At 37.7% G+C, this 26,971-nt stretch overlaps 1 protein-coding gene across 5 annotated transcripts in view; it reads right to left on the bottom strand.

Annotated features, from left to right (window-relative positions):
* Nucleotides 1–757: 757 nt before the first annotated feature.
* The window catches only part of foxj2 (forkhead box J2), a 120,496-nt gene continuing 94,282 nt past the window's right edge, over nucleotides 758–26,971 (bottom strand). For 2 of the 5 annotated variants that reach the window (XM_051931723.1, XM_028810023.2), the window contains exons 9-11: nucleotides 15,679–15,954; nucleotides 5,708–5,821; nucleotides 758–1,472 (exon numbers count right to left, since the gene is read on the bottom strand). In XM_051931723.1, coding sequence (XP_051787683.1) covers nucleotides 1,339–1,472; nucleotides 5,708–5,821; nucleotides 15,679–15,954 — 524 coding nt within the window. In that variant the 3' untranslated portion in view covers nucleotides 758–1,338. The remainder of the gene's footprint in view (nucleotides 1,473–5,707; nucleotides 5,822–15,678; nucleotides 15,955–26,971) is intronic. The other 3 variants (XM_051931724.1, XM_051931726.1, XM_051931725.1) reach the window with 3 other exon arrangements.

Consider the following 26,971-nt stretch of genomic DNA (forward strand, 5'->3'; position numbering starts at 1 on the left):
GAAATGTAGCTTTTCTCTCAAACTTTCTTCTTTTAACCTCCAAGCCATTTGTCTGTGTTTGCCCTCTACCACCCCATATCATAGCCATTGATTTTGCCTCCCTCAAAACTGCACTACATAGCCTGGGCATTGGCTTTGCTTTCTTTATTTTCATAGCTCTTGATGAGTTTTCTCTAAATATTCCAGCTCTTGTCCACATCCCAAAGTCAAGCTAATTGGCATTTCTAATTAGCACTGCACTGGTGCATGTGGGTGTGAATTAACCCTGTAATGGACAGGCATCCTGCTCTGATTATGATGTAAAATTGTCTCTTTGATGACACAGATCCAAAAAAAGCAGTTCAACTTGAATGTCAACTTCAAATAATACCAAATGAATGGTTGTGAATGTTTGGGAAAATGTGCCCCTAGTGTCCAAACAGGGTTTATTTCTACTTTACATGTAATATGATAGAGACGTTTTCAGACTCTTTTAGCCCTGTATTATAATAAATTTGAAACTGTGCAAGCTATTGAATAATATCTCACAATATTTCTATATTTCAGTAAATATCATTATTATTATTATTATTATTATTATTATTATTATAAAAGTCTATAACCTTCATTACATAGTATATCATACATAGAGACTGAAATGGCAACCTTATATGACTGCAAAACATCTGCTTCTCTTGAAATGATAAGAAATGTAGGTATATAAAGGAATATAATACTGTGTATACTTTTATTATACAATAAAATAAATAACTTTTTTATGAAATGTATTTATTGTTTAAAGGAGCTTCATAAAGGCAAACATTTATTCTACAAATATTCAGCAAAAACACATACTACAAATAATAAACATGAACATCCTCAACTTACAGGTACCATATTTTTAAAGTTATTATTACAGCTATTCAGTATCCTGGATGAGTAATGATTATCTTGTATGCCATTTGGGATATTGTGGAATGTAATATTTTACAAACAGGTTTTACATTTCTTTATAAGATATACAGTATAAGCTTATAATGCTAATGTTAATATTACTGCTGATTAAAGGCAAATACATTTTTTTTACCATAGTTCCATTCTTTGCTGCTTTGAAATGTTGTTTAAATTGTTGCTCATTCAAGATGATAGCAGTCCTCCATTCATGGTTGTTCAAGTACACCGTAAATACAAGTGAATGAATTGATTCATGACATCCATGCCAGCTTTATAAAAGGAAGTCTTTAAAACAGCAACCATCTTTAGATATTATTAGTTTTCCTTATTGGACTTTGAATTATCTTTTCTTCCTCTTAAGTCATTTACAAAAAACAGAATATTTTCAGTTGTACTAATTCTAGTTTAATTTAGTAACTGATCCCAGTCAAAGTCATCAGCAATCTCCTCACTGTTTCCCTTGCGAATATATTTTGAAAGTTGCACTGGAAAGGGTGGAGGCCGAGAAGACAGAGTAGAGCTCCCTGGTGTAGTACCTGCTTTGAAAAAGACACATAATATACGGTAAGTAAACTAAGTCAGAAACAAAAATATTGCAAAATTATGAAATGTATAAAATGTATATTTTTTGTTTAAATGAATTTAAAAATATCCATTCATGACTAGACAAAAAAGAGCTATAAAGTATTATCAAACTCAGTTAAAGGTCATAGACGTCACAGCTTGGACACATAGCATTGGGTTAAAAGCAGGAACCAACCCGTGATGATTTACCAATCTGTCAAAATTTGCCCTAACACATAAAAGGCCAATTTAGAATTGCCAATTAACATAACTCAGACATATTTGAAAAACCAAAGTACATCTGGAAAAATCCAGCCAGATACAGGGAGAACATACAAAGTTAACATGGATAGTGGCTAGACCAGGATTCAAACCTAGTACTGTAGTGTGCTATAAAACAGCAGTACCTATCAGTGCAACATAATGCTGCCGTGACAAAAAAAAAATGGCAAAATAAAAGTATAAAAGTTAAATATAGAAACAAAAATTGAAAATAGACTAAACTACACAAATAAGATATAGATTAATGTGGTGGACGGCTGGGGCCCTTACCCGGCCAGGACGCCTGTGAAATGGAAGGACCGGGGGAGAGAACAAACACAGGACAGTATCTCCTTCAGGCTGCTAGATGGCAGTTCCGCTGGGTTGCAGCAGTAACTTGGATTCCCACAGAGCAACACTGGACTTGGAGTTCAGGGCAGCCCTGTTGGGTTCCATGGGTGCCTCCAGGGAGTGCTGCAGAGCCCTATTTTATTGGGCTTCCCCCATACCTGGGAGTACTTCTGGATCTCACTAACGAGCCACCTGGTGTACTTTCAGGTGCAGCATAAAAGAAGCCACACGCCTTCATTCCAGGAGCCAGAGTCAAGAGGTGGAGGACAAAGCTAGCCAGGAGGAGTGGAGGTTGACTGGGGAGGGGGGGAGAGAGAGAAAAAAACACATTGGCGTGTGCCATGCTTATTGTTCTTGGAAATGTGCTGTGCAGGTGGGAAAGGCATTTCCCACAGGAAAAAATAAAAAAGCATATGCTGAACTTGTTCATGTCTATCTGTATCCGGGTTGGGGAGCTGGTCCGCCCCCTGGTGGCCACATTAATTACAATTTTCTTAAATTAGGAATATTACTAGGGTGTTGTACCATGTTAGCCATTATGAATGTAGAGAAAAGCCAAGCAAAATGACACCTTTTATTGGCTAACTAAAAAGATTACAATATGCAAGCTTTCGCGGCAACTCAGGCCCCTCTCGCCTGAAGAACCTGGAATTGCCAGAGGGTCTCCAGATGTATGGCTTAAAGATTTCTCCAGAGCTTATTTGGTTATGAGGAGGTACTATAGCTCCTGGGGTTGACCTTGAAGTGCTTTGTGATCCAGGCTTAAAAGTCAACTTCCATTTGTTAATCTCACTTGGAGTGTGTAGTGACAAACACTTGACAGGTAGTAAGAATAGAAGTCAAAGGGTATAAGAAAACTATGGGAGATGAGAATGGAGTATAATGTGTGATTTGTGGAGTGACCAAGTGCATTATGAGCTCCACACATTAGTCAAAGATTTAGCATCCTGAGTCAGAAGGCCCAGATGGACAATACAGTAGGTTTATTATTTACTTTTTGTTTATTTGATACTTTGATGTATCCCTATGTTTATGTCTACTTTATATGATTTTTTAATTAATAGAGATACTTGTTTATAAAAGGTTTGTTTCTTTGATATTCATTCTGGGTTTGGGTTTGCCTTGAGGATGCCCCTGACAAGTTAAAACCTTTACATTTAAAGGTTAGCTTTACGTTTAGTTGTCAAACCTTAACTAACCAGGTTCCCTACTCTGTGCCTTGTTTTGCAGAGGTGTTTCTGAATGTTTCTTTGTCCTATACTATGCCTTGGTTTGCTCCCTTTTCAGGGATAACACAAAGGGGACACAGCAGACAGGAAGCCGAAAGCACCTGAGAGAGGAGATCCCATGAGGTTATCATTGTTGGCATACCCTACACTTTTTATCATGTGTGCTTTGAATGTTATATAAAAGGATGAGATGAATGGAAAGAAAGTTCATGTCCTGCCATGTATGTTGAAAGAATTCTGCCACTCAGAAAGTACATTTGCTTAAAGAAGACCAGCCCTGATTACTGAAGAAATATCCTACACTGAGAGGAATTGGATTGGAGAAGCAATGTAAGTCAACTGGGCTGTAAAATTCTAAGGAAAATATTTTAAACTGCGCTACATGCATATATGATATTTGGGACTCTATAAACCTTTGGTGATCTGCTTCTTTTGCTTTGGACTTACTCATATTTATGATTTAATTAAAAAAAATACCTGAACAGCATGATGAAGAAATTCTGACAACATTTGGTGTGTTGGTGGTCTAAGTACACCCCAGCTGTCACAACTATTACTACACTGTATGTACATTTTTCACCTCTAAAGCATATACACCTGAATGGCTACTGGATGTATTAATTTTCAGGTGCTATGTAATTGTTTAATGAGTAAGGGTGTGGCTTAAAGTGTTTAACACCTTATATTAAGGTGTGCATAATCATTAGACAGCTTAGTTCCCTCGGGTAAAATGGATGAAAAAAGAGATTTAACTGACACTGAAAAGTGAAAAATTGTATAATGCCTTTCAGATGGATGCAACACTCTGGAAATTGGTAGACTATTGAGTTGTAACCACCACACAATCAAACATTTTGTTGCAGATCATAAGCAGTGTCACAAAAAGGCTCATGGAGAAGAAAAGTTGCAAGTTAACTGCAAAAGACTCAAGAAGAATTTAAACACAAAGCTTCCAGGAGCCTATTAGCCTCCTTCCCCACCAAGTGCAGAGATACATAGCTAAGGTAAAGAAGGCTGAAAATTGATAACCACTAAATAAGATTCATAAGTTAACGCATCAAGATTAGAACAAGAAATACCTGAAAACTGATTTTTCAAATGTTTTATGGACAACTGAAACAAGAATGATTGTTGGTGGACCAAAGGGATGGGTCCATGGCTGGACCAGTATAGGACAAAGGGCACCTTTTTAGTCAGGAGCCATCAAGTTTGTGGAATGGTACTGGTATGGGCTGCTATCATTAATATTGAGCTAGCTGGCTGTGTTTTGGTTACAGATTGGCTGAAAATCAACTTCTAATCCTACTGCCAGTTTCTGTAAGGTGTTTCCTTCCAGACGTGATACAGTGGTACAGGATGAAATCAAGTTCATTCAAGAAGACCATGATCTTTATGAAGGAAAATGATCCACTGTATAAATCCAAATATTCCACTAATTGGTTAGGTATCACTTGACAAACTGTAAGTCCTATTGAGAACTTGTGGACACTTCTCAAAGTTGAAATTTATAATGAGAGAAGACAATACACCTTTATGAATAGCATTTGGGAGGCTGTGATTGTTGCTTCAGCAAAATTCACTGTGAACAGATCAATAAACTGATAAACATTATGGATGGGAGGTTTATGGTGTTTATTGAAAATGAGGGAGGCTGTATTGCTCACTGAATATTTTTGAAAGACCAAACATTTTACTTGTTACATGTCTTGTTATTTGATTTATTTGTTGCATTTTATACAAGCAAACAAATAAACAAGCGAGGTAAAAAGGATTAGTAATTACCCTCCATCCATCCACTTTCTGCTGATAATCTGGTTATAGGATGCACTGGCATCAGTGTAAGCAGTTATGCCTAGATGTTCCCTTTCCCTTCCACCTCTTCCACTCCTCTGGAGGGATACTGAGGCATTCCTAGATCAGCGATATAACTGAGAGATATAACTGTGTACCTAGGAAGGCATCCAGGATACCCAAACCATCTCAACAGGCTCCTTTTGATGCAGATTTGGAATTTAGATGCCTGATAATTACACACACTTACTGTATATTTCCCCTGAGAAAACAAAACTCATTTTTCCTTTGTTAAACATTCAGATTTGATGTAAAATAACGTTATTTATTGACTGAGAACATTGTATTTGCTCAACAATAAAACTCCAGAGGAATACCAATTGTGCCTACAGTGTATTTTTTCATTCTTCCTTCACACAAGTTTTTTTTTTTTTTTCTGAGCTGATCATCTTTGCATTTTCATGGTGAATATTTTCTCTTGAATATTTCATATCTGCTGAGGCTAAAATGCTTACTTAAAGTATTTCTGCTGTACCACTATAGCCTAAAGTTAAAATAATTGGCAAATTTCTGTTTACCTAGGCAGTTGGGAACAGTAAATTGTCCTGTCAGGTCCTGTGATGGAAACCCTTCCACCGGATGCCCATTTGCTGAAGTAGGTGTGTGGTACCTCGACTGCACAAAGATAGAAACTAAACAGAAACAAAAAAAGAGATTCATTTCCAGTGGCAAGGTAATAAAGACGACTCAGAAGAAAGTGTAATTGAATGCATTAAATATTATCATTCATCAAATATTAGTGTCATTTTACTTGCTCACATTTATTTTTAAACATTTTAACACAGCATTTTCACTTATTACATTTCCAGCACATTTTGCAGAAAATGGTTATATTTATTTAACTTTTGCATATACCATACTGGAGGCAGCTGAGTACACTGAGTAATGCTACTATTTCACAGATGCAGAATCCTGGGATTTAATCCTACCAACAGTCATTATCTGTATACAATTTGCATGTTCTCATGTGTCTACCTAAGCTTTCCTCCGGGTACTCTGGTTTTCCTTCTACATCCACAAATGCAGGCAGTTGGGTTAATTTTCATCTTTAAATTGACCTCATTGCAAGTTTGAGTGTAAGTTTCCTTGCACTGTGGTAGACTCCAGCTCCTTGCAACAATGAATTTGATTAAGTCAGTTTAAGAATATCTAACTGATAATACACGCTATGCCATATATCTCATAGGAAATAATATTGCCATTTACAATACTGATATGGGCGGCACAGTGGCGCAGTGGTAGCGCTGCTGCCTCGCAGTTAGGAGACTCGGGTTCTCCCCATGCCTGTGTGGGTTTCCTCCGGGTGCTCCAGTTTCCTCCCACAGTCCAATGACATGCAGGTTAGGTCGATTGGCGATTCTAAATTGGCCCTGGTGTGTGGGTGTGTGTGTGTGTCCTTTGGTGGGTTGGCGCCCTGCCCGGGATTGGTTCCATGCCTTGCGCCCTATGTTGGCTGGGATTGGCTCCAGCAGACCCCTGTGACCCTGTGTTTGGATTCAGCAGGTTGGAAAATGGATGGATGGATGGAATACTGATATACAATAATTAATTTCAGCACTTTTACTGAACTTTAATTAGTTTCCCAGTACAACTATAAAATCACTTCAGTTTTTATGTACCATGAATCATGCTCTTGTCTCTCAAAATACTATATAGATGGAAAATGTTGATAGGGGAAATGTTGAATGAGTGTTTTATTAGAAATCAGAATTAGAAATTGAGTTAAATGTCTAAAATACTAATAACAAAAAAAATCTTTATCGGGTGTCAGGTACCTTCTGACCAAATGTGACAATAGATGTAAATAGATCTTTACTATCAAAAACTTTGTGGCACTGTTTCAAACTCCCTATTTTCACTTTAGTTGCCTCTTTTTCTGTTTTTCCCTTTCGGGTAGAAAGGATTTTGCTGAAAAGGAATACCATTATTGCAACAATCCACTGATCTGGGCTTATGGCAGAGTGGCCAGATGGAAGCCTCTCCTCAGTAAAGACACTTAAAAACCTGCATGTAGTTTGAAAAAGGCACATTGTGAGAAACAAGATTCTCTGGTCTGATAAAACCAAAATTAAACTGTTTGGCCTCAGTTCTAAGTATTATTTCTGAAGGAAGCCAGGCACTGCTCATCACCTGGATGATATCATTCCAACAGTGAAGCATGGAGGTGGCAGCATCATGCTGTGGGATTGTTTTTAGCAGCAGGGACTAGGAGACTAGTCAGGGTTGAGAGGAATACTGAATTATGCAAAGTACAGAAATACTCTTAATGAGCGATGTTGACAGACTGGGCCGAAGGTTCACCTTCCAAAAGGGCAATGACTCTAAGCACAAGGTCAAGACAACATAGGAGAGGCTTTGGGACAACTCTGTGAATGCCCTTGAGTGTTTCAGCCAAAGCCTGGACTTGAATTCAATCAAAGATTTCTGAAGAGACCTGAAAATTGTTGTCCAGTGTGCTCCATTCAACCTCACAGTGCATGAAAGGATCTGTAGAGAAGAATGGCAGAAAATCTTTAAATCTAGCGGTGTGAAGCTTGTCGGATCATAAGCCAAGAAGACTAAGGGGTTTAATATTAGTGCCGATGTGGCATTTCATTTTTTTTTTTTTTTTTATAAATGGGCAAAACAATTTTAAAATTTGCCACTCTAGGGTATTGAGTGTTGATTGATGAGGGAAAAAATAGATTTAAATGATTTTAGCATAAATGGCTGCAACATAAAATGTGTTGAAAAAGTGAAGGGAGCTGAATACTATTTGAATGCACTGTATACATAGAGTAGTACAATGCAATTCTTGTATGTGTTTGTCAACGTGGAATATGTTTTTCTACATGCTGTCACATCCCTCATACATGAACATACATACATTACAAATTAAACCTGCCATTTACCAATCCGTTCTAAACATTGATTACAATCTTGTGACCATTTGCTAGTTTCTGTTATGTAGAAAGTTGTGTTTGTTCTACTTTTAACTCTGCCTTATAGATACATTATGAATGGTTACATTATACTTTTAAAAAAGCATGTAGAGGCATGATTAATTAAACATCAGTCAGCTTATATCCATACATTGTATAAAAGCAACAAGATTTCACTGTAAATGGTCCAAAGTAACATTTTAGACATTGACCATGCATTGGATCATTAATATATTAGAAAAAACTGGAACAATAATATCATATCCCATTTTTCTCAAACATCTTTTCCTGGTTACGGTCATGGCAGCAGCAGGCCAAGCAAATCAGTCCAGACTTCCCTGTCCCCAGTTACATATTCCTGCTCTTCTTGGACAATTCTAAGCTGTTTACAAGCCAGCCAAGAGATATAATCTCTCCATTGTGTTCCTGGACTTCCACAAGGTCTTTGCCCATACTCAGAATAATTCTAGGAGGTCCACCCTGGGAACATCCTTAAGACATGCTCAAACCACCTCTACTGGATCCTTTTGATATGAAGCAGCAATGACTGTACTTTGAGGTATTCCTGGAATTGATTGGCTTCTCACCCTATCATGAAGCATCAGCACAGCAAAACTGTGAAGAAACCCAATTTCTGCCATTTGTACTCACAATTTTACTCAGTTATTACCCACAGTTTATGGTCATAGGTGAAGATAGGGATGTAGATCGAGATGTAAAAGTAAGACATTTTATTTTAAACTTTGCAGCTACTTCAGCATCATGGATTATTACAGCACTGTCAGAACATTAGTCCCCCCCCCAATCTGATTGTTGGTCTCATTTTCTACTTAAATCATTATAGAACAAGATCTTCATATACCTGAACTCCTCCACTAAGATCAATTCACCCCTACTCCTTACCTGGAGAGAATAATCCACCCTTTTTGGTGATAGAATCATTACATCAGATTTGGAGGTGCTGATCATTCCTGCTGCTTCACACATCAACAAATCACTCAAGTGTGTGCCAAAGGTCACACTCAGATGAGGCAAATAAGACATTATTATCTGTATAAAGCAATGAAGCAACCCCTAAACTTCACAAACAGATACCCTCCACTGTGAGAGGTCCTGGATGTCTTAGCTTTTAGCAGCTGCATATGCAATTGATGGCTTGAACATGTTCCATTTAGACTCAAATTCCCTGACTTTGCTCTGCATATGAGAGAAGTTCTCCTGGAAATAGAAGTTGAATTCATCATGAATGGAAACCTTGCCCAGACATTCCCATGACACTCTTACTGCTCAACTAAGCTTTCCCAGTCTGTCCTTCCTATGTCTCTCACTTCAAATTCAACTTACTACCAAATGGCGATCAGGTGACAGCTCTTCAGTCTCTTCACCCAAGTGTCCAAAACATGATCTCAGGTCAGACAACACAACCTCAAAGTTAATTATCAGTCTTTGGCCCAAACTGGTCTGGTACCAGGTACACTTATGAGACTCCTTTTGTACAAAAACATGCTGTTAATGGCAATCCATGACTAGCACAGTAACCCAATACCAACTTATCATTCTGGTTCAGATCCGACAGGTATCTCTTTCATTCCTGAAGTAAACATTGACGTCACACTGTAAGACTATCAAGTCCATTGGTGGCACCATTTCAAACATCTTATCCACCTTCCCTAAGAAGGCTGAATACTCTGAAAAGCTATTTGGTGCATACTGTATGTATAAAGAACAGTCAGTTTTCCTCTCTCTGACTTGTAGAGGAATATTAGGAAAAGGACAAAATAACATAGTGGAACTTTATAGTGACCATGTGTTTTTATGGGCAACCAGCAGCCAAAGCAATAGCACTAGGATAGTGTATGCTGTAAAAAACCACCTACCAAAGGTGCTGGAAAACATTTATAATACAATAAACAAGAATTAAAACGAGTGAGAAAAAGATAAACAAGGAGAAGAAAGAAGAAACAAACTAGCGGGAAACTGAATCACCTTGCCATGAGCATAAATAGAATACTAATGCATTCTGGAAATAACACATTCAAATTTTCCCTTGTAAAGGTATTGTTTCCAAGCTGCTTAAATTATTCATAAAGAAAGACAGGCTAAATGAAAAATGCAATAAACATATAGCCTCGCTTACTCAAATTTCTGGTAAAACTATTAGAAAGCTGGGTGGCAGCATGAGGAATTGTTTTGACTGACTGTGAACAGAGTGTTAAGCACATTTATTTTATGAGCTTATAACAATACCAATTCATAGGGAGCTATAACCTATCCTGGCAGCATTTGGTGCACGACAGGAGCTAATCCTATATGGGCCATTAGTCCATCAGGCAGCAAATGTTGTATTTTAAGTTACAAGTACCATTAATAAAAGGAGCTAGAGAAAATAAATTAATTACACATTTCAGAGAGACACAAACAAATAAATAAAAAATAATTACATCTATATTTGGAAATAGGTTTCCATTCAATTACTCCAAGGAACTGAGGCCTCTCCTGTTCAAATTTAAGGTAAACTCACACAAATTCACATAATCATTCACACCAGAACTATTTTATAATTTCCAGTTAACATATTATGTACAGTATATTTCAGGGATGTTAATAAACAGCCTTAAATCTTATTTCTTTGGATGAAAGAAATACCTTCCACAGAATGTGCTTTTCCATACAGATAATGGCAGAGCTGGGTCGTTAGACATGTGAGGCAGGAGTGCTCAGCACTGCACCACTATTCTATTCTATTCTATCCACACATTAAAAATACTAAATATACAAAATAATGAAAAAGGTTTCACATGGAGAAAGTTAAAAGTGATGAATGTGAATTCTATTCTTCGAAAATGATAGATGCTGTATGGATGCTGTTTTCTTTACTGAATGAAACTAAGTGCCATAGTTTGCATTTCTGATATAATTTTTATTACTTATTATTAATGTATATTTGTCAAATATGCTACTTAACAAGATCATAATACATTAAAATTGGACAACAAGCTGGTTAAATAACATTTACAGAGTTCACATAGTTACAGGCAGGAAATGAATCTGAAATGTTGTAGTTTAAAATTCCATATCTTAGCTATTATGCCACATAGCATTCTGGGAGGATGCCTTTACATTTTTTTCCAGCTGTGTTAGTTCCTCTACATTATCATCTTTGGTTTATCAGCCATTTTCTTTATTTACCTAAGTTAGCTGGTAGCCTTATAGCTTTAGCTGGTAACTTGTAGCCTTAGCTTAGATTGTAACCTTAGCTGGTAGCCTGGTAGCCTTAAATCTTTTTACATCACTTTTTGCTGCCCTGGGCATCCTTTACAGTGAAACCCACTCTTTTCATATGCCTGACACATAAGCCTTCCTCTGTGGCTTCATCTGCTCCTCTTGTATCTTATTGCATCCTTAGGATATCCTCCTCTAGAACACTCACAAATTGCCATCCACCTTCTAACAAACTCTTTCCTCCCTATGGCAAAACTCCATCCTTCCTCCCACCTCTTCCAACATGGTATCTATCCTCTTCTAAAACTCCCCTTTTCTGCCCACCTCTGACAGAATGCCATCTTCCACTCAGTTTCTGACCTCCACCAAAATATCTCCCCTCATTCTTACCTCAGACATAAACCATGAAAAACTGAAGTGGAAGGCTTCCGAAGGAGTAAAGTAGAGGTAGTTTACGATGTAAGCTGTTAACCTACACCACTTTTGTTACTGGCTAATCATTAGAACAGAAATACAGTATGCATCTGTCAGTTTTTATTTTATGTTGCATTCTCTCTTTGATTTCATGATGGGGACAATACTGTCATTTTAGACAGCCAATTATACAAGGTGGCCCATGAAAAAGTGGCCCGCCTCCACCGAGACAACTGCATTACGTGGTGAAGAAAAAAAAAAGATCAAATTTGGTACTCGCATTTACAGAAGATGCTGAAAGTGATCTCCTTGTGCATCAATAAATCTCTGTGCCTGTTTCAGCATGTTCATGTACATTCTCAATGCAGACAAAGCAGGAGTTGTCTCAGTGGAGGTGGGCCACTTTTTTGTGGGCCACCCTGTATTTTGTCAAGTAGTCTTTCTCTTTGAAAAACCTTTTAATGAGGTTGTCAATGATCAATTTGGGAAAAGTTATAAAAAAGCTATGACAGCTAGGTTCAACACTTGATAGTTACACCTGAACACCATCTCTGAATGGTCCTATCTATCCAAGAAATTAGCAGAGAAATTAGTAACAAAGTCAATTGAAAAAGAGCCAGTAGAGGCCACCATGCAACCTCAGTGCCTTTTATTCATCATGTGATGATGATGTGCTGCTTTGAAATACTTGAACACCTGACAGTTTAATAACTTAATCCAGAGTTAAACTATATTATATTACCCTGATGTTTTGAGTGTTCTTTCATTGCTTGCCAGTTTATTACTTTTGTTATGTAAGCTGTGAAAAGGCACTATATAAGCACAGATGGACACAGAGCCATGCGTAAAAATAAAACACAAATTTATTTTTCTTCAGCTGGGGGCACGTCTTCCCCGTGTTCCCCAGCCACAGCACAGTCCCAAAAACAGCAACACAAAAACCACATTAATCCTTTTCTTCCTCCATCACTCCTCCCAGGCAACCTCATCCTCCTCCACCCAACTCTGGCTCCCAGAGTGGTGGCTGCTGGCCCCTTTTATAGCTCACCCGGAAGTGCTCCAGATGCTTGATTGCTGAGTTCCGGCTGCACTTCTGGGTGTGGTGAATACGCTGCCCATACGGGCTCAGGAGTCCCAACAGGGCTGCACCCAACTCCAATTCCCATGGAGCCGTGTGGGAAACCGAGGCACCGCTCCAACCCAGGGGGGTGGCCATCTATCGTCCAGGGAGAGGTATTGGGTTTCCCATGCCTGCTCCCCCGGAAAATATGTGGCAAGGGCATCCTGGTCGGGCATGGGCCCCAGCCGCCTTCCACAAAGCTTTCACTAGCAAAAAGAAATTATAGTATGGAGATTTGAAACTTCCTATTAATAAAACTTGCTTTAGAAGAGTGTCAGTGAGTATGGTTGTCTACACCATCTGTAGTAGACTGTTTAGTTTTTACTTCTATATGACAACGTCAGTTTAGCAATAATGCAGATTTTTTTTAATCTAAAAGGTCTTTGCTTTGTTCACTTAGATTTTATTCTGTGCCAAATGATATGCAATTTATCAGTAATCCAATATTATACAAACAATGCCCAGTGGTGTATTGATCACACTGGGATCACATACTGAGCTGAAGACTGTTTACAGTCCCTTTAAAGAATGTATACTATGGGAACTAGATGAAAAGGCTTTTCAAAGAACATCATTTTCTTAGAATCCAATATGCAATATTTGAAAGTTAAATAATCTCCTATAAAGTGTTATGTTGATGTACAGGGAGAAGAGATATCCACTGGCAACCCACTTAAAAACTGTGAATTGGCAGTCTTTAAACAATCCATCTCTGTTGTCCATATGTCATATAGATGACACTACGTGGCATGGCAAGACTGGAAGGGATTATCATAAGTGCACAATGCTGCCATGATAAGATCCAGCCACTCAATAACTTGCGATGGATAAAATTTTATAAGAAAATATAGAATTGGATGAATCAAATTGGATAGCCAGCATGTCTGTGGAATGTGGGAACAGAAAGGAGCACCAGGAGGAAACAAACAAAGACATGGAGAGAGTGTTCAAATGCCTCAAAGTCACTGAGTAGATCAGAATTTGAATGCAGAGCTCTGGAGCTGTGAGACAGCACAAATGTCACTGTATCACTATTACTATTATAATGTAAATAACTTCTTACCATGTTTGAGTTTTCTCTGTATCATACAATTGCTTTCTATTCATAATTAAATGAAGACATTTCAAAAGAACTGATATAATTTTCGACTTTCATTAACAATTACCTTCCCATTATATGTTTTTGTATTTGTAAATGGGCATACCTAGGTGATCCAAAATTATGAAAACTTACTGAGCAATTGGAACGTATGACATTTTCTATTAGCAACTTCCTTTGTCTTAGGCAATTTGTAAAACATTAAATATTTAAATAGCAAATGTTAACTTAAAATAAATAAAATATGGAGATTAGGCTCTTGGAAATAAACATAATCTAACACTCCAATCTATATCTTGTTCTTACAAGTGGGGAAATTCTTTAAACAGTAAGATACAGTCTCTGTGCACAGGCAAAAATCCTGCTTTCTCTAAAACGCACAAACAAATAATCTCTTAAACCAACACTGTATTAGTAGCATTTCAAATGCTACTAAACAAACATAATATAATATTCTTAAACCTGACTAATGCCATTTAGAAGGACAGGAGCTCATGGCCTATACCAGAAGCCATGGTTGCAAGAAAACAAACAATCATGTGTGGGACACCTGTCCATCACAATGCCTACTCACACACACCCACCTACATACAGTAAATCCAGATTAGAATTACCAATTAACCTACTTAACATACAAGGGTAAATCAAACAGTAAAGTCAAGCAGAAAATTATGTGGTAACCTTAATGGATAAAAGCTGACATGATATAATATGTTCACAATGGCTGATGGGTAATTCCAACCTGCACAGCGCAGCACTCTGCCATTAGTCTAGTTGAAGCCAAGGTCAAATGAACATGGGTGCTCCACTGCAGGATTGCACCATTGTTGATCAACTCACCGTACTGAGATTTCTTTGAGCAAAGGGAGTGAAACCTGCTGAAATTCACCAAAGGATGATGGAAGTGAAAATGGCAAGACTCAATGAAATGTGGATAGAAAGATTTAAAGTGGGAAGAACAAGTGTAACCGATGAAGCTCCATCTGGTTTACCATCAACATCATGCACACAAGCCTACATCGACATGGCAAATGCCTTCATAAGAGAAGTCTGCAGTTGTTATACATTTGGTTATCAGTTACAGATCTGTACGTGCCACAGTGCATGCGGACTGGAGAATCAAAGTTTGCACAAGATGGGTACTCAAACGGCTCACTTATTTGCACAAACAACATGCTTCAGTGAAGTTTTATCAGGTTTCATTCCCTCTGCTTAAAGAAATCTCACTACAGCGTGTTTTTCAACAATGGTGCGATCTGGCAGCAGAGCATCTGTGTTCCTTTGACCTTGGTTTCAACTAGACTGTTGGCAGACAGCTGCACTGTGCATGTTTGAACTACCCATAAGCCATCACAAATGTGTTGCATTATACCAGCTTTTATCTGCTGCAGCTTTATTTGGAAATCTGCTGAATTTGGGAGGAAAACCTTCTCACCCACACTCCACATGGACACGGCCTGAGCACTGCCATCCCTAGGACACAGAATTCATGAGATATCTGATATAACCACTGTGCCATCCTTCTTTTGGACTTCTTTGTATTAAAAAGAAGTACAGTATCCCAAGAGGCAAAAAAGAAAAATTAAACAACTGAGCTAGACATTTTGTTACTATTTGTGCTGTATACCATGGCAAAAAAGTTTCTAGAAATAATCTATTTCTACCTAAATTTTCTGTGGCTAGTTTATCAAGGTTTGGGTTGGGGTATCTTACCATTTCCTGTTTGATTCTGGGCTGGTTCAGCTCCTATCTGGAAAGACGTATTAACAGGTGAAATGAGTTCGCATGGCACACTAATTGATCCACTTTGTGATTGCACAGATGGGGATACAAAATCAGCAGCATGTCCAGCATGTAATTGTGTGTTTTGGGAGTTGATGAGGCCAGTTTGGGTAAAGAAATTGTTGAGTGAATCACAAAGGGATGTAAACAGCGATGGGTCCAGAAGCCAGTTGGAGTGTTCAGCTTGTCTCATACTCTCAACAAGATCTGAAAAAAGAAGCAATAGGCAATAAGAGATCAGTATTGCAGCTCAAATTTCTATACCTGTAGAAACCATTTTCAAATGGATCTTGGTGTGGTGTACTGGCTCATTTTAAGAGACATGTAAATTCTCCACTATGGAATGCAAACTACATCAATTGTATAGTTTCTCTTCTATTATTTTTAACTGTAGAAATGAGCATCTTTGGCTGAGAAGCATCTAGTCTGCAGGGCAGTCACAATAACTTTCAGGAAGAAACATATTCTATAATGAGAAACTAAGTCTCTTTTCAGCCAACTGCAAGAAAGCAGCTCAGATATCAGAATGGAAAATCAATGACACATTCTTAGTTCCAGGAGTGTGAAAGCCAATAGCATCAACAAATATTAACATCAGCTTTCCAAACGTAAAGACAAAACTAATATAGGTTACAGTTGGAAACATTACTTTAACACTGCAACATGTGATTTACAGATCGAGAAGGACACAAACAGATGATGATGGTTGCAAGTAAGTGGCTGGAATGCACGAAAGTGTTTCTGCATACTGTCAGTTTTCTGATAGCTGAATAATTCTTGGTAATGCAACCAACCAGTAATGTCTTTTGTTATACATATAACTTCTTAGCAGAATGCATGAATAAAGGAAAAAGTAGGGCCTAAAAACACTTGAAAAAAGGAGCATAATGTGAACAATTTGAAAAAATGGGAGATTTTTGGGGGTTACGTGCTTCTGTGCTTCACTGCTTCTATATCAGAGATGGAATATATTCCATCTGGTGTATAATTACAATAACATTTTCAGACTATTAAGAGCAACATGTACATATGATTTTTTGAATGAATTTTTTATTTAATTTTAAAGATTGCATAACAATGAGTAAATTGTTAGTCAGTAAGGTATACAAAATGCATATTCAAAATGCAACAGAAATCCTCTTCCCTACTGATATTGACAGCACAGAAAGAAAGAAAGAAAGAAAGAAAGAAAGAAAGAAAGAAAGAAAGAAAGAAAGAAAGAAAGAAAGAAAGAAAGAACACATCATCACTTAAAGATTTTAAAAATTTTCGAAGTTTAGCTGTAAATCAACTTGCTCAGTTAACTAAGGTAACATTTCAGAGCCATAGGTTTATACTGTTTTTATTGTTCTTTGTGCAACATGCCACAACATCCAAGGTGACTTTTATCACAAAATGCTCAGCAAAACTGGTTCAAACTAGATTGTAAATGCCTGGACTGCTCTTTATAAACGTTTTTCTATTTTTAATTAAAAGAGGTAATCATTTTCTCATTCTGTTATGGGTGATTAGGGAACTTCCAATTGGGCAAGATAACATAGCAAACTAGAAATATTACGAAGGTTATAGCAATACATTATACATTAAGCAGTACTGAACTACTGGGTGTTACCCTAAAGAGTGATGCAAGTAGATAAGGGGTTATTATTATTTCAAGGCTATCTGACAATTGAGCAAAGGTTTTTTTCCAATTAAGTTTGAACAACATCCATCCATCCATTTTCCAACCCGCTGAATCCGAACACAGGGTCACGGGGGTCTGCTGGAGCCAATCCCAGCCAACACAGGGCACAAGGCAGGGAACCAATCCCGGGCAGGGTGCCAACCCACCGCAGGACACACACAAACACACCCACACACCAAGCACACACTAGGGCCAATTTAGGATTGCCAATCCACCTAACCTGCATGTTTTTGGACTGTGGGAGGAAACCGGAGCGCCCGGAGGAAACCCACGCAGACACGGGGAGAACATGCAAACTCCACGCAGGGTGGACCCGGGAAGCGAACCCGGGTCTCCTAACTGCGAGGCAGCAGCGCTACCACTGCGCCACCGTGCCGCCCAGTTTGAACAACAGACATTTTCAAAATACATGACCCACAGAAGAAGCTACCAAATATTGTGCACATTAAGAATCTTAATCTGGGTACACTTTGGATAGTCTCAGTCAAGAAAGATGTACAGTATGTAATGTACAATTTTAAGTAGAAATAGATCATGTTTTGAAAGAATTGCTAAACACTGTATTTTATCAAATGTTGACTTCCATTCTTTATTCAAGCATTTCACTGAAAAATCTTGTTCTCAATGTTGTGATAGACAGACAGACAGACAGACAGACAGACATATTATGGTTTGAACACATACCAGAAAAAGGAAAAAAACACATACACTAAAAGAAAAATAATTAAAAAGAGAGAAAGCTTCTGACTTGGTTGTCACAGTCATAGCGAGGCATTATGCAGACATATTGCTTTTGGCATAAAGGAGCCCCAGTAGTGTTTCATGACACACTTCTACTGAATAATTCATTGGCTGAATGTTAGTGTGTCGGAAAGAGGATGTGCAGTATAGTTCATAACAACACTCAGTTATGTTTTAATTCTCTCCTTTGCTACAACCTCCAGGGGGTCTAAAGTGCATCCCATTTTAATAAGCTTTTTGATTCAGTGTGGGCATCTCTTGAAGGGATGATTACCAGTCCAGCACATCAAAGTGTGGAAAACTGCATGGGGCATCACAGAATTGTAGAAGATGATAAAGATGTCCCTACCCACATTAAAGGAACTCAGTCTCCTAAGAAAAAAGAACATTATTTGCCCTTTTTCATATAGTCTCTTTGTGTTACAAGACCAGTCCAACTTGTTATTGATGTGGAATTATCAAACAGTGCAGTCTTTTAAAAGCTCTGATAAAGTTTCAGACACTTTCTAAATCTTTATTGCATATGCAAAGTATAATTAAGGGGAAGGCTGGGAAAGATTAATAGATTGCTAAGTATCTTATCTGCATTTAGTAAAACAAATATTATGATTACCAATGATATTTGAGACAGTTGTCCAACACATGTTAACATATTGTCAATATACAAAAGTCCAAAGGTCCCAATATCGACAGTATTCCATATCATAAATGTTTACCTTAGAAATGGTGGAGATATACCATCATCTTGTGTGGCTACAATTAACAGAAACATCTCAGGTATTAAATACCTTCTGTTTTGTACCATAGGCTTAACTGAAGGGAAGAAATAACATTTCAAATAAATGTATTCCTTGCCAGGGATGCAGGAGAACACAACAATAACATAAGCTGGCAGACATGGCGATGTGCTTAAGGATGGTCCGAATGGTTTCTGTTGAACTGGCCAACCATTTACAACATGTTATTCTTGCAAGAAGCTTGGGGAATATGTAGAAGAAAAATTGTCCAGCCATGATGGCAAATCCAGTCAGTGTATGTAGTCACAGCAACATGGATGGGAATGATACTAATGAAAGTGTCTAATCTACAGTATGTACAGCTAGAGAGGGTGTGGTGCTCCTCTGGTCATCGTCCAACCAAACATTCACAGTTAAATAAAACATGGAAAAGTGAGTATATGAAATGTGTACATTCTGTCAAAATGGGGGAAGTATATGTGTTGATAAAAGAGCTGGAGGCAGCACACGTTGCAATCTTGAGTGCAGGAGACCAGATCCATACTGTAGATGCAGACATGTCTCCCATAGACAAAATTTATTTGTTGCATTTGAAGGGGTAAGATGTGCTTTCCAAGCTCTCTATCAACTCTGTAGTATTCTGATTTACTAGATCATTTTAATTTTTTTTATATATGAAAAACACAACATTACTATCTGTAAAATTTCATTTCATGTATGTGCAGTGTTTTTACATTTAAATATTATTTATTGTATATAATTAGTGGACTCTGCATTGATGCAGTTAATTTATAATGTTCATACCCGGATTGTTGCTGGCTGTTAAGGGGTGTTGCACCCCAGCACTGTGCATGTCTGCTCTTTCAGTGAGGATGCCAGATGTGATGTGAGTGCTGAAGGGGAACAACTGAGAGAGAAAATGATTGTCTGTGTGATGTTTCTGTCATTTTTTTTTTTTTTTTTTTGCTTGTGCAAGAATAAAGAATTGGAACCAGCCAACTGTTGTCTGCCTTTTCTTTCAACCTACATGACAAACAACACAGAAGACAAGTAGAAAATGGCCGGCTACATATTTACAGCCACCTGAACAGCAACATGGTCGTAGTTGTGCTGCACTTGCCCTAAGTTTGGAGGAAGCTTCTGCATTGGTTTCATTCAGTAGTTGCTAGCAGCCGACTGTTCCTATGTTTTAGCATTGCTACAGAATAATTTCATTTCTTGTTGCATTTACACCAGCAAATAACACTTCAAATAAAGCCAAAAATTCCCCCTATTCAGTGTTGAGTGGGTCATTACAAATAGTAATTGTTCATGTACTTTGGAGACTATGGTGTTGTCTCTGGCAGAATCTGCTGTCCTTCTAGCTTCTTTGGCCTACAAGGCAATTTATGCTTTGGTCGCTCATGGCTTCAGCCCCAGGAAATCCAGAGGTTCTCCTGGTTCTCTATATGTACTGTAAGATTATCATTTCTTGATGAACCACCATTTTAATTATATTTCCAACTGGCATTTTTATTGAAGCCTAAAATACAGCCACTGACCAGTTGTGACAAGTTGGTGCATAAGGCTGCACAAACTTGATCTACGACATGTACTTTTAAATGCTACAGTGTGCAGAACTGACATTACTCCAGGCTCCACTACCAGTATGTTATAGCTGTTGAAAATCATTTGTCAGCAAATGAGCGATTGGGAATTTTATAAGACAGCAAACTATGAAGCGGCTGCAAATGCTATTGGATTCCAGTGGCACATGAGGCAAAATTATATTGTTCTTATTTATAGATCTGAAAATTTCAGCATGGACATTGTACAATTGGTGATTGAACGCAGATGCATGAAGCAGGACTTTTCTGAGAAACCCTCCATTACTGTTGGCACTAAATTGTGTTTATATAAGACCTGTATTTTCCAGTAATGCTCTATGGATAAAAAATGTAGTCACTGACCAAACATTCATGAGTTTGGCAGAACGTGTGTGTCTTGCTTCAGGAAGATCTTGCAGTGCTCGAAGACCAGGCATGTAACAAGGGCAGAAGTTCAATGCATCACTGATTATAAAAGAGTCTCCCAGTTAATCAATGTAAAGTGACTTCTCTCACACAAATTACCACATGACAGGAAGACTGTTGGACAACAGCTGTCACAATCACTCAGCTGACTGGAAGAGACTAAGGAACAGGCCTAATGAGCCCTAGATTCACACTGTTGAGAATGGCAATACACAACTTTGAGGAAAATGTATGATAAGGATGGCTGTTCTAGAATTAATTGGTCCCATATTCTAAGATAGCACTGAACCCCAACTAAACTGACATTACTATTTATTAACTGGTGCAGAGAACTATCCAGGCAAGGAGGGATTTGGACTGTCTATGGCTAATCAAGCCAATACAAGTAATCAAATAATATATATAAGTAGTAGAACTCAAATAGATAGCACAATGTCTGAGTTTATAGAATTATTTATTTTATTACTTTTGGCCTTATTGAAGTATAAATGCATGAAGTTACAATTGTGTCAATATTTTAAGAAGGAAATTTTAATGACATAAAGTGGTGTGAAAAACTATTTGCCCCCTTCCTGATTTCTTATTTTTTTGCATGTTTGTCACACAAAATGTTTCTGATCATCAAACACATTTAACAATTAGTCAAATATAACACAAGTAAACACAAAATGCAGTTTTTAAATGATGGTGTTTATTATTTAGGGAGAAAAAAAATCCAAACCTACATGGCCCTGTGTGAAAAAGTAATTGCCCCCTTGTTAAAAAATAACCTAACTGTGGTGTATCACACCTGAGTTCAATTTCCGTAGCCACCCCCAGGCCTGATTACTGCCACACCTGTTTCAATCAAGAAATCACTTAAACAGGAGCTGCCTGACACAGAGAAGTAGACCAAAAGCACCTCAAAAGCTAGACATCATGCCAAGATCCAAAGAAATTCAGGAACAAATGAGAACAGAAGTAATTGAGATCTATCAGTCTGGTAAAGGTTATAAAGCCATTTCTAAAGCTTTGGGACTCCAGCGAACCACAGTGAGAGCCATTATCCACAAATGGCAAAAACATGGAACAGTGGTGAACCTTCCCAGGAGTGGCCGGCCGACCAAAATTACCCCAAGAGCGCAGAGACGACTCATCCGAGAGGTCACAAAAGACCCCAGGACAACGTCTAAAGAACTGCAGGCCTCACTTGCCTCAATTAAGGTCAGTTTTCACGACTCCACCATAAGAAAGAGACTGGGCAAAAACGGCCTGCATGGCAGATTTCCAAGACGCAAACCACTGTTAAGCAAAAAGAACATTAGGGCTCGTCTCAATTTTGCTAAGAAACATCTCAATGATTGCCAAGACTTTTGGGAAAATACCTTGTGGACTGATGAGTCAAAAGTTGAACTTTTTGGAAGGCAAATGTCCCGTTACATCTGGCGTAAAAGGAACACAGCATTTCAGAAAAAGAACATCATACCAACAGTAAAATATGGTGGTGGTAGTGTGATGGTCTGGGGTTGTTTTGCTGCTTCAGGACCTGGAAGGCTTGCTGTGATAGATGGAACCATGAATTCTACTGTCTACCAAAAAATCCTGAAGGAGAATGTCCGGCCATCTGTTCGTCAACTCAAGCTGAAGCGATCTTGGGTGCTGCAACAGGACAATGACCCAAAACACACCAGCAAATCCACCTCTGAATGGCTGAAGAAAAACAAAATGAAGACTTTGGAGTGGCCTAGTCAAAGTCCTGACCTGAATCCAATTGAGATTCTATGGCATGACCTTAAAAAGGCGGTTCATGCTAAAAAACCCTCAAATAAAGCTGAATTACAACAATTTTGCAAAGATGAGTGGGCCAAAATTCTTCCAGAGCACTGTAAAAGACTCATTGCAAGTTATCGCAAACGCTTGATTGCAGTTATTGCTGCTAAGGGTGGCCCAACCAGTTATTAGGTTCAGGGGGCAATTACTTTTTCACACAGGGCCATGTAGGTTTGGATTTTTTTTTCTCCCTAAATAATAAAAACCACCATTTACAAACTGCATTTTGTGTTTACTTGTGTTATATTTGACTAATGGTTAAATGTGTTTGATGATCAGAAACATTTTGTGTGACAAACATGCAAAAGAATAAGAAATCAGGAAGGGGGCAAATAGTTTTTCACACCACTGTATACCAGAATGCACTGCAAAACATGTGGATATTTTTGAAGGATATTTAACAATTTTCCCAGTTAAGGTAAGCTGAAGACATGGCCATTTGCTAATGTATTGCTTAAGCCTTTTCATAAGGTCAGTAAAATTAAATATGAATAAGGAATGTGAACTGTTGAGTGACAGTTAACAAAACTTATAAAATTTTAGTGGGTGCAAACTTTTCAGGGGAAATAATATAATATATACTATAATACTTCTCCTATATATTAAGTATTTATAATTATGGAAGTATGATTTCAAATCCTTGCCTTACACAGGCAGATGCCTAAAGGTTTGATGACAAATAAAACTGAGGACAAAGGACACCCCTGTTTGTTTCCCTGTTCTAAAACAAAATAATCAAAATGTATATAATTTATTTATTAACCATGGTCAGAAATAACAATGACAGCATAATTCTACAAAGTTTGACAGAGATAACAAACTATTATTGATAAATACGGAATCAAATCATGAATAGCTACAATATAGTGAACATAAAAAAAAGAAATATTGCCTTGAATATGAGTAAGAGAAACATCCATACATTGGTTTATTATTATTTAAGAAATGTACAATTGTTAAATCAGTTTTGGCTACTGTCATTGCAGATCAAGTAGAAAAAGATGAAACAGGTTTTAATACACAGTTAAAATCTGACTGTACATGGTGAGGATGAAAAAAGGAAACACTAGCTATAAATTCCTTTTCATTCCAGCTAGCAGTGTGCATATCAGCCTGAATTAGTTTAGATCAGTTTGGTTTTCTCACTAACACTGTCGTAAAGGACACCCCCGCTAAGTGTCAGGAATCTCCAAGCCTAAAAGAACCCCTTATCAGACCTCCACAAAGCCAGCCTCAAAAATATACTTTTCATTTTTGAAAACAACAAAAATATTTGAGCATTTGTAGGTTAAACAAAACAATGAGAAGCTGCCGTGTTACATCAAGTGATGTTTCTATCAACAGACATGTTGGAAAGGTAATACAGTACTTGAATTCTGAAGTTAGCCAGTAGGCAAGATGAGTTACATCATGATAAGAAAAAGAATAAGCACTGCTCAAAACAAGGAATTGGCACAACAAGCCAATTTCAAACCATAAGATAATATCTATACTTAAATCATCAGTAGAAGCTTGAATTGTTGAAATGATACCACCAAGTATCATAACTGGAGACTGCTGTATGTCAGGTGAGGCAAGCAATGCGGTAAATCTGGCAAAAAGAGGTTTCTTCTCCTTCTCCACCTCTTCCCATTATAGGTGATAATGACCCTACTAATAACGTTGTCCAGAGAAACTGGATAGCTCAAGACTCAGGTAGAAATAATAATATGAAGTATTTGAATAGAAAGTAAATGAACACATTGGGTTCTCAAAATGTTTCTTAAGTTAACACCTAGCAGTTTTTCCCCCATAATAAAAAAATGGCTGGGCACAGCATAGGTTTATTTTAATTTGATATCCAAGAAAATATTTGTTTGAGTAGTTACTGACTTCAGCAGAGAGGCAGGCAAATTTGACATACAATAGAACAATGCTTCTCAGCCACTGGGTCAAATCCACTTTTGATTCACAGGCTAACACCAGTGGGTCACAAGTTACTATTGTTTATAATGGTAGTCTGTCGTGAGTATGTTGCTGCTCCTACAATTGTGCTCAGTCACCCGCACTTTGACAATCATGCTCATTCAGAGACTGAATAAAAACATTACATTGCTCTCAGAATGACTGTGTTGCAATCAAACCTATTCTGACTAGTCCTTTTGCCATTTGTTTCTATGTACAGTACAGTGACATATATAATAATAATAATACATTTTATTTTAAAAAGCCTTTCAAGGTACCCAAGGCTACTGTACAACAAAACACATAAAATCAAACAATCCAATATACAAATAAAATTAATGAGAACAACAAAAGGCAATATTGAAAAAATAGGTTTAAAGTCTAGATTTAAAAACAGAAAATGAGGTACATGCACAGAGCTCCAAAGTCAGGGCATTCCATAGCTGTAGCCCTGATACACTAAAAGCCCTTTTGCCCTTAGTGCATAATCTGCATAATGGAATGGTTAATAGCAAAAAAGTCAGAAGAATGAAATGTATGTGATGGAGTATAGGAACAAATTAAAGAAGACAAGTAAGGTGGGCCCTGAGCATTAAGAGCCTTAAAAACTAAAAGGAGAAGTTTATATTGAATATGGAAGGTAACAGGTATCCAATGAAATATTAGAAGCGTAGGAGTATTATTCTCCCAAGGTTTTAAGTGGGTAACCACACTTGCTGCTGAATTTTGTTCATATTGTTATTTGTTTAGACTTGATTTGTTTAGTGGCTGTGAGACTAGGGATCTGCAACAGCAATCAGAAGTTTGCATGTTTGAATCCCATAAACTCCTGAAGTGACTCTACTCTATTGGGCCCTTGAGCATGGCCCTTAACCGGCAACTGCTTCATCCTGGGTATGATGTTAATCTACATCCAGCCCTTCAAGCAGGTCCTCCAACTTACAAGGAAACTTGGTGGTTGGTGGCAGGATTGGCACTCTAGCCACTGTAAAAAGCCTCACACTGTTCCAGTGTGGTGCTGAAGTGTCACTTGCTGCACTCAGATCCGAATCCAGGTCGTTCATCGTGTGGTGGGTGTGGCAACACACTATCAGTGCATGCTAACATCCTCTCTCTTCTTAGACTCCGAGCAGAGATATCAAACAGCACTGCATTGTAATAGTCAAGTCGTGAGGTGACAAAAGCATGACTAAGCGTCTCAGATGCAGTATCAGAGAGCAATGGACACAGCCTTGCAATTTGCTTAAGGTGGAAAAAGAGAAGCTTGGTAATATTATTAATATAGGGATCAAAGGAGAATGTAGGATCAAGAATAACACCAAACATTTTTACCTGTGCAGACAATGATATAATGAAGCCAGGGATTTTTACTGAGAAATTGTCTATTTTCTTTAAAGTGCCTGGAGATGCAATAATTAAAGCCTCAGTTTTATCACTATTTATTCTGAGAAAGTTTTCAGACAACCAGTGTTTGATGTCAGTGAAACAGGCAACCAATGCAAGGGGAGGTAATGTTTTGGTAAGTCCTGTGAGTAATGGAACCGAGATAAAGCATATAAATGATAAAAAGTAGAGGGCCAAGAACTGATCTCTGAGGGACACCCTGGAACAAGTAAAATGAGTCAGACCTAAAACTATGCACACAAAGCACCAGCTCTGACCTTTCATTTCCTGTTTGTCTTTTTTCCCATCACAAATTCACAGACGATCTGCACTGAAACAATGTGAAGTGAAGCAGCAGCCAGCATTTGTCGGACAAAAATGTTTATTAATGTTGTGCATGTTAGGCAAGTTCATCATAGACATCCATATCCATATTGGATTTGGATCAATCGCAAAATAAATTTGAGAAGTCAAAATTAAAAAAAAAAAACAAATACAGGGAAGACAATCAGAATACACTAACACTTTTAGTTGCAATGTGAATATAGCCTCAATAACCTGAGCTTCCTCAGACAATGGCTGTATTGTTGTCAATAACATCATTCAAAAAAGTTAAACGTGTGAAAGTGTTAAAATATGGGAAGAAAAATCGATGTTCCATTTATATATAGCAGAGGGGTCCCCACCTTTGCTATTGCAAGGCATGAATTTTGAGCTATGCTAGTCCCCATTATCATGATATAGCAGTCTTCAGAGTTAGAAATCACTTAATGAATCAAAAATCATACTTCTCTCATTTTATTGTCATTATTAGTAAAAAATACTTGTCCAATCCATTCTATCTTTAACGATATTAAAGTTTATACTTTAAATGGGTCTTTTGTAAAAAGGCCTGACTTCAATTAACTCATATG

The sequence above is a fragment of the Erpetoichthys calabaricus genome, chromosome 9 (genome assembly GCF_900747795.2).
Source record: "Erpetoichthys calabaricus chromosome 9, fErpCal1.3, whole genome shotgun sequence".
NCBI lineage: Eukaryota > Metazoa > Chordata > Cladistia > Polypteriformes > Polypteridae > Erpetoichthys > Erpetoichthys calabaricus.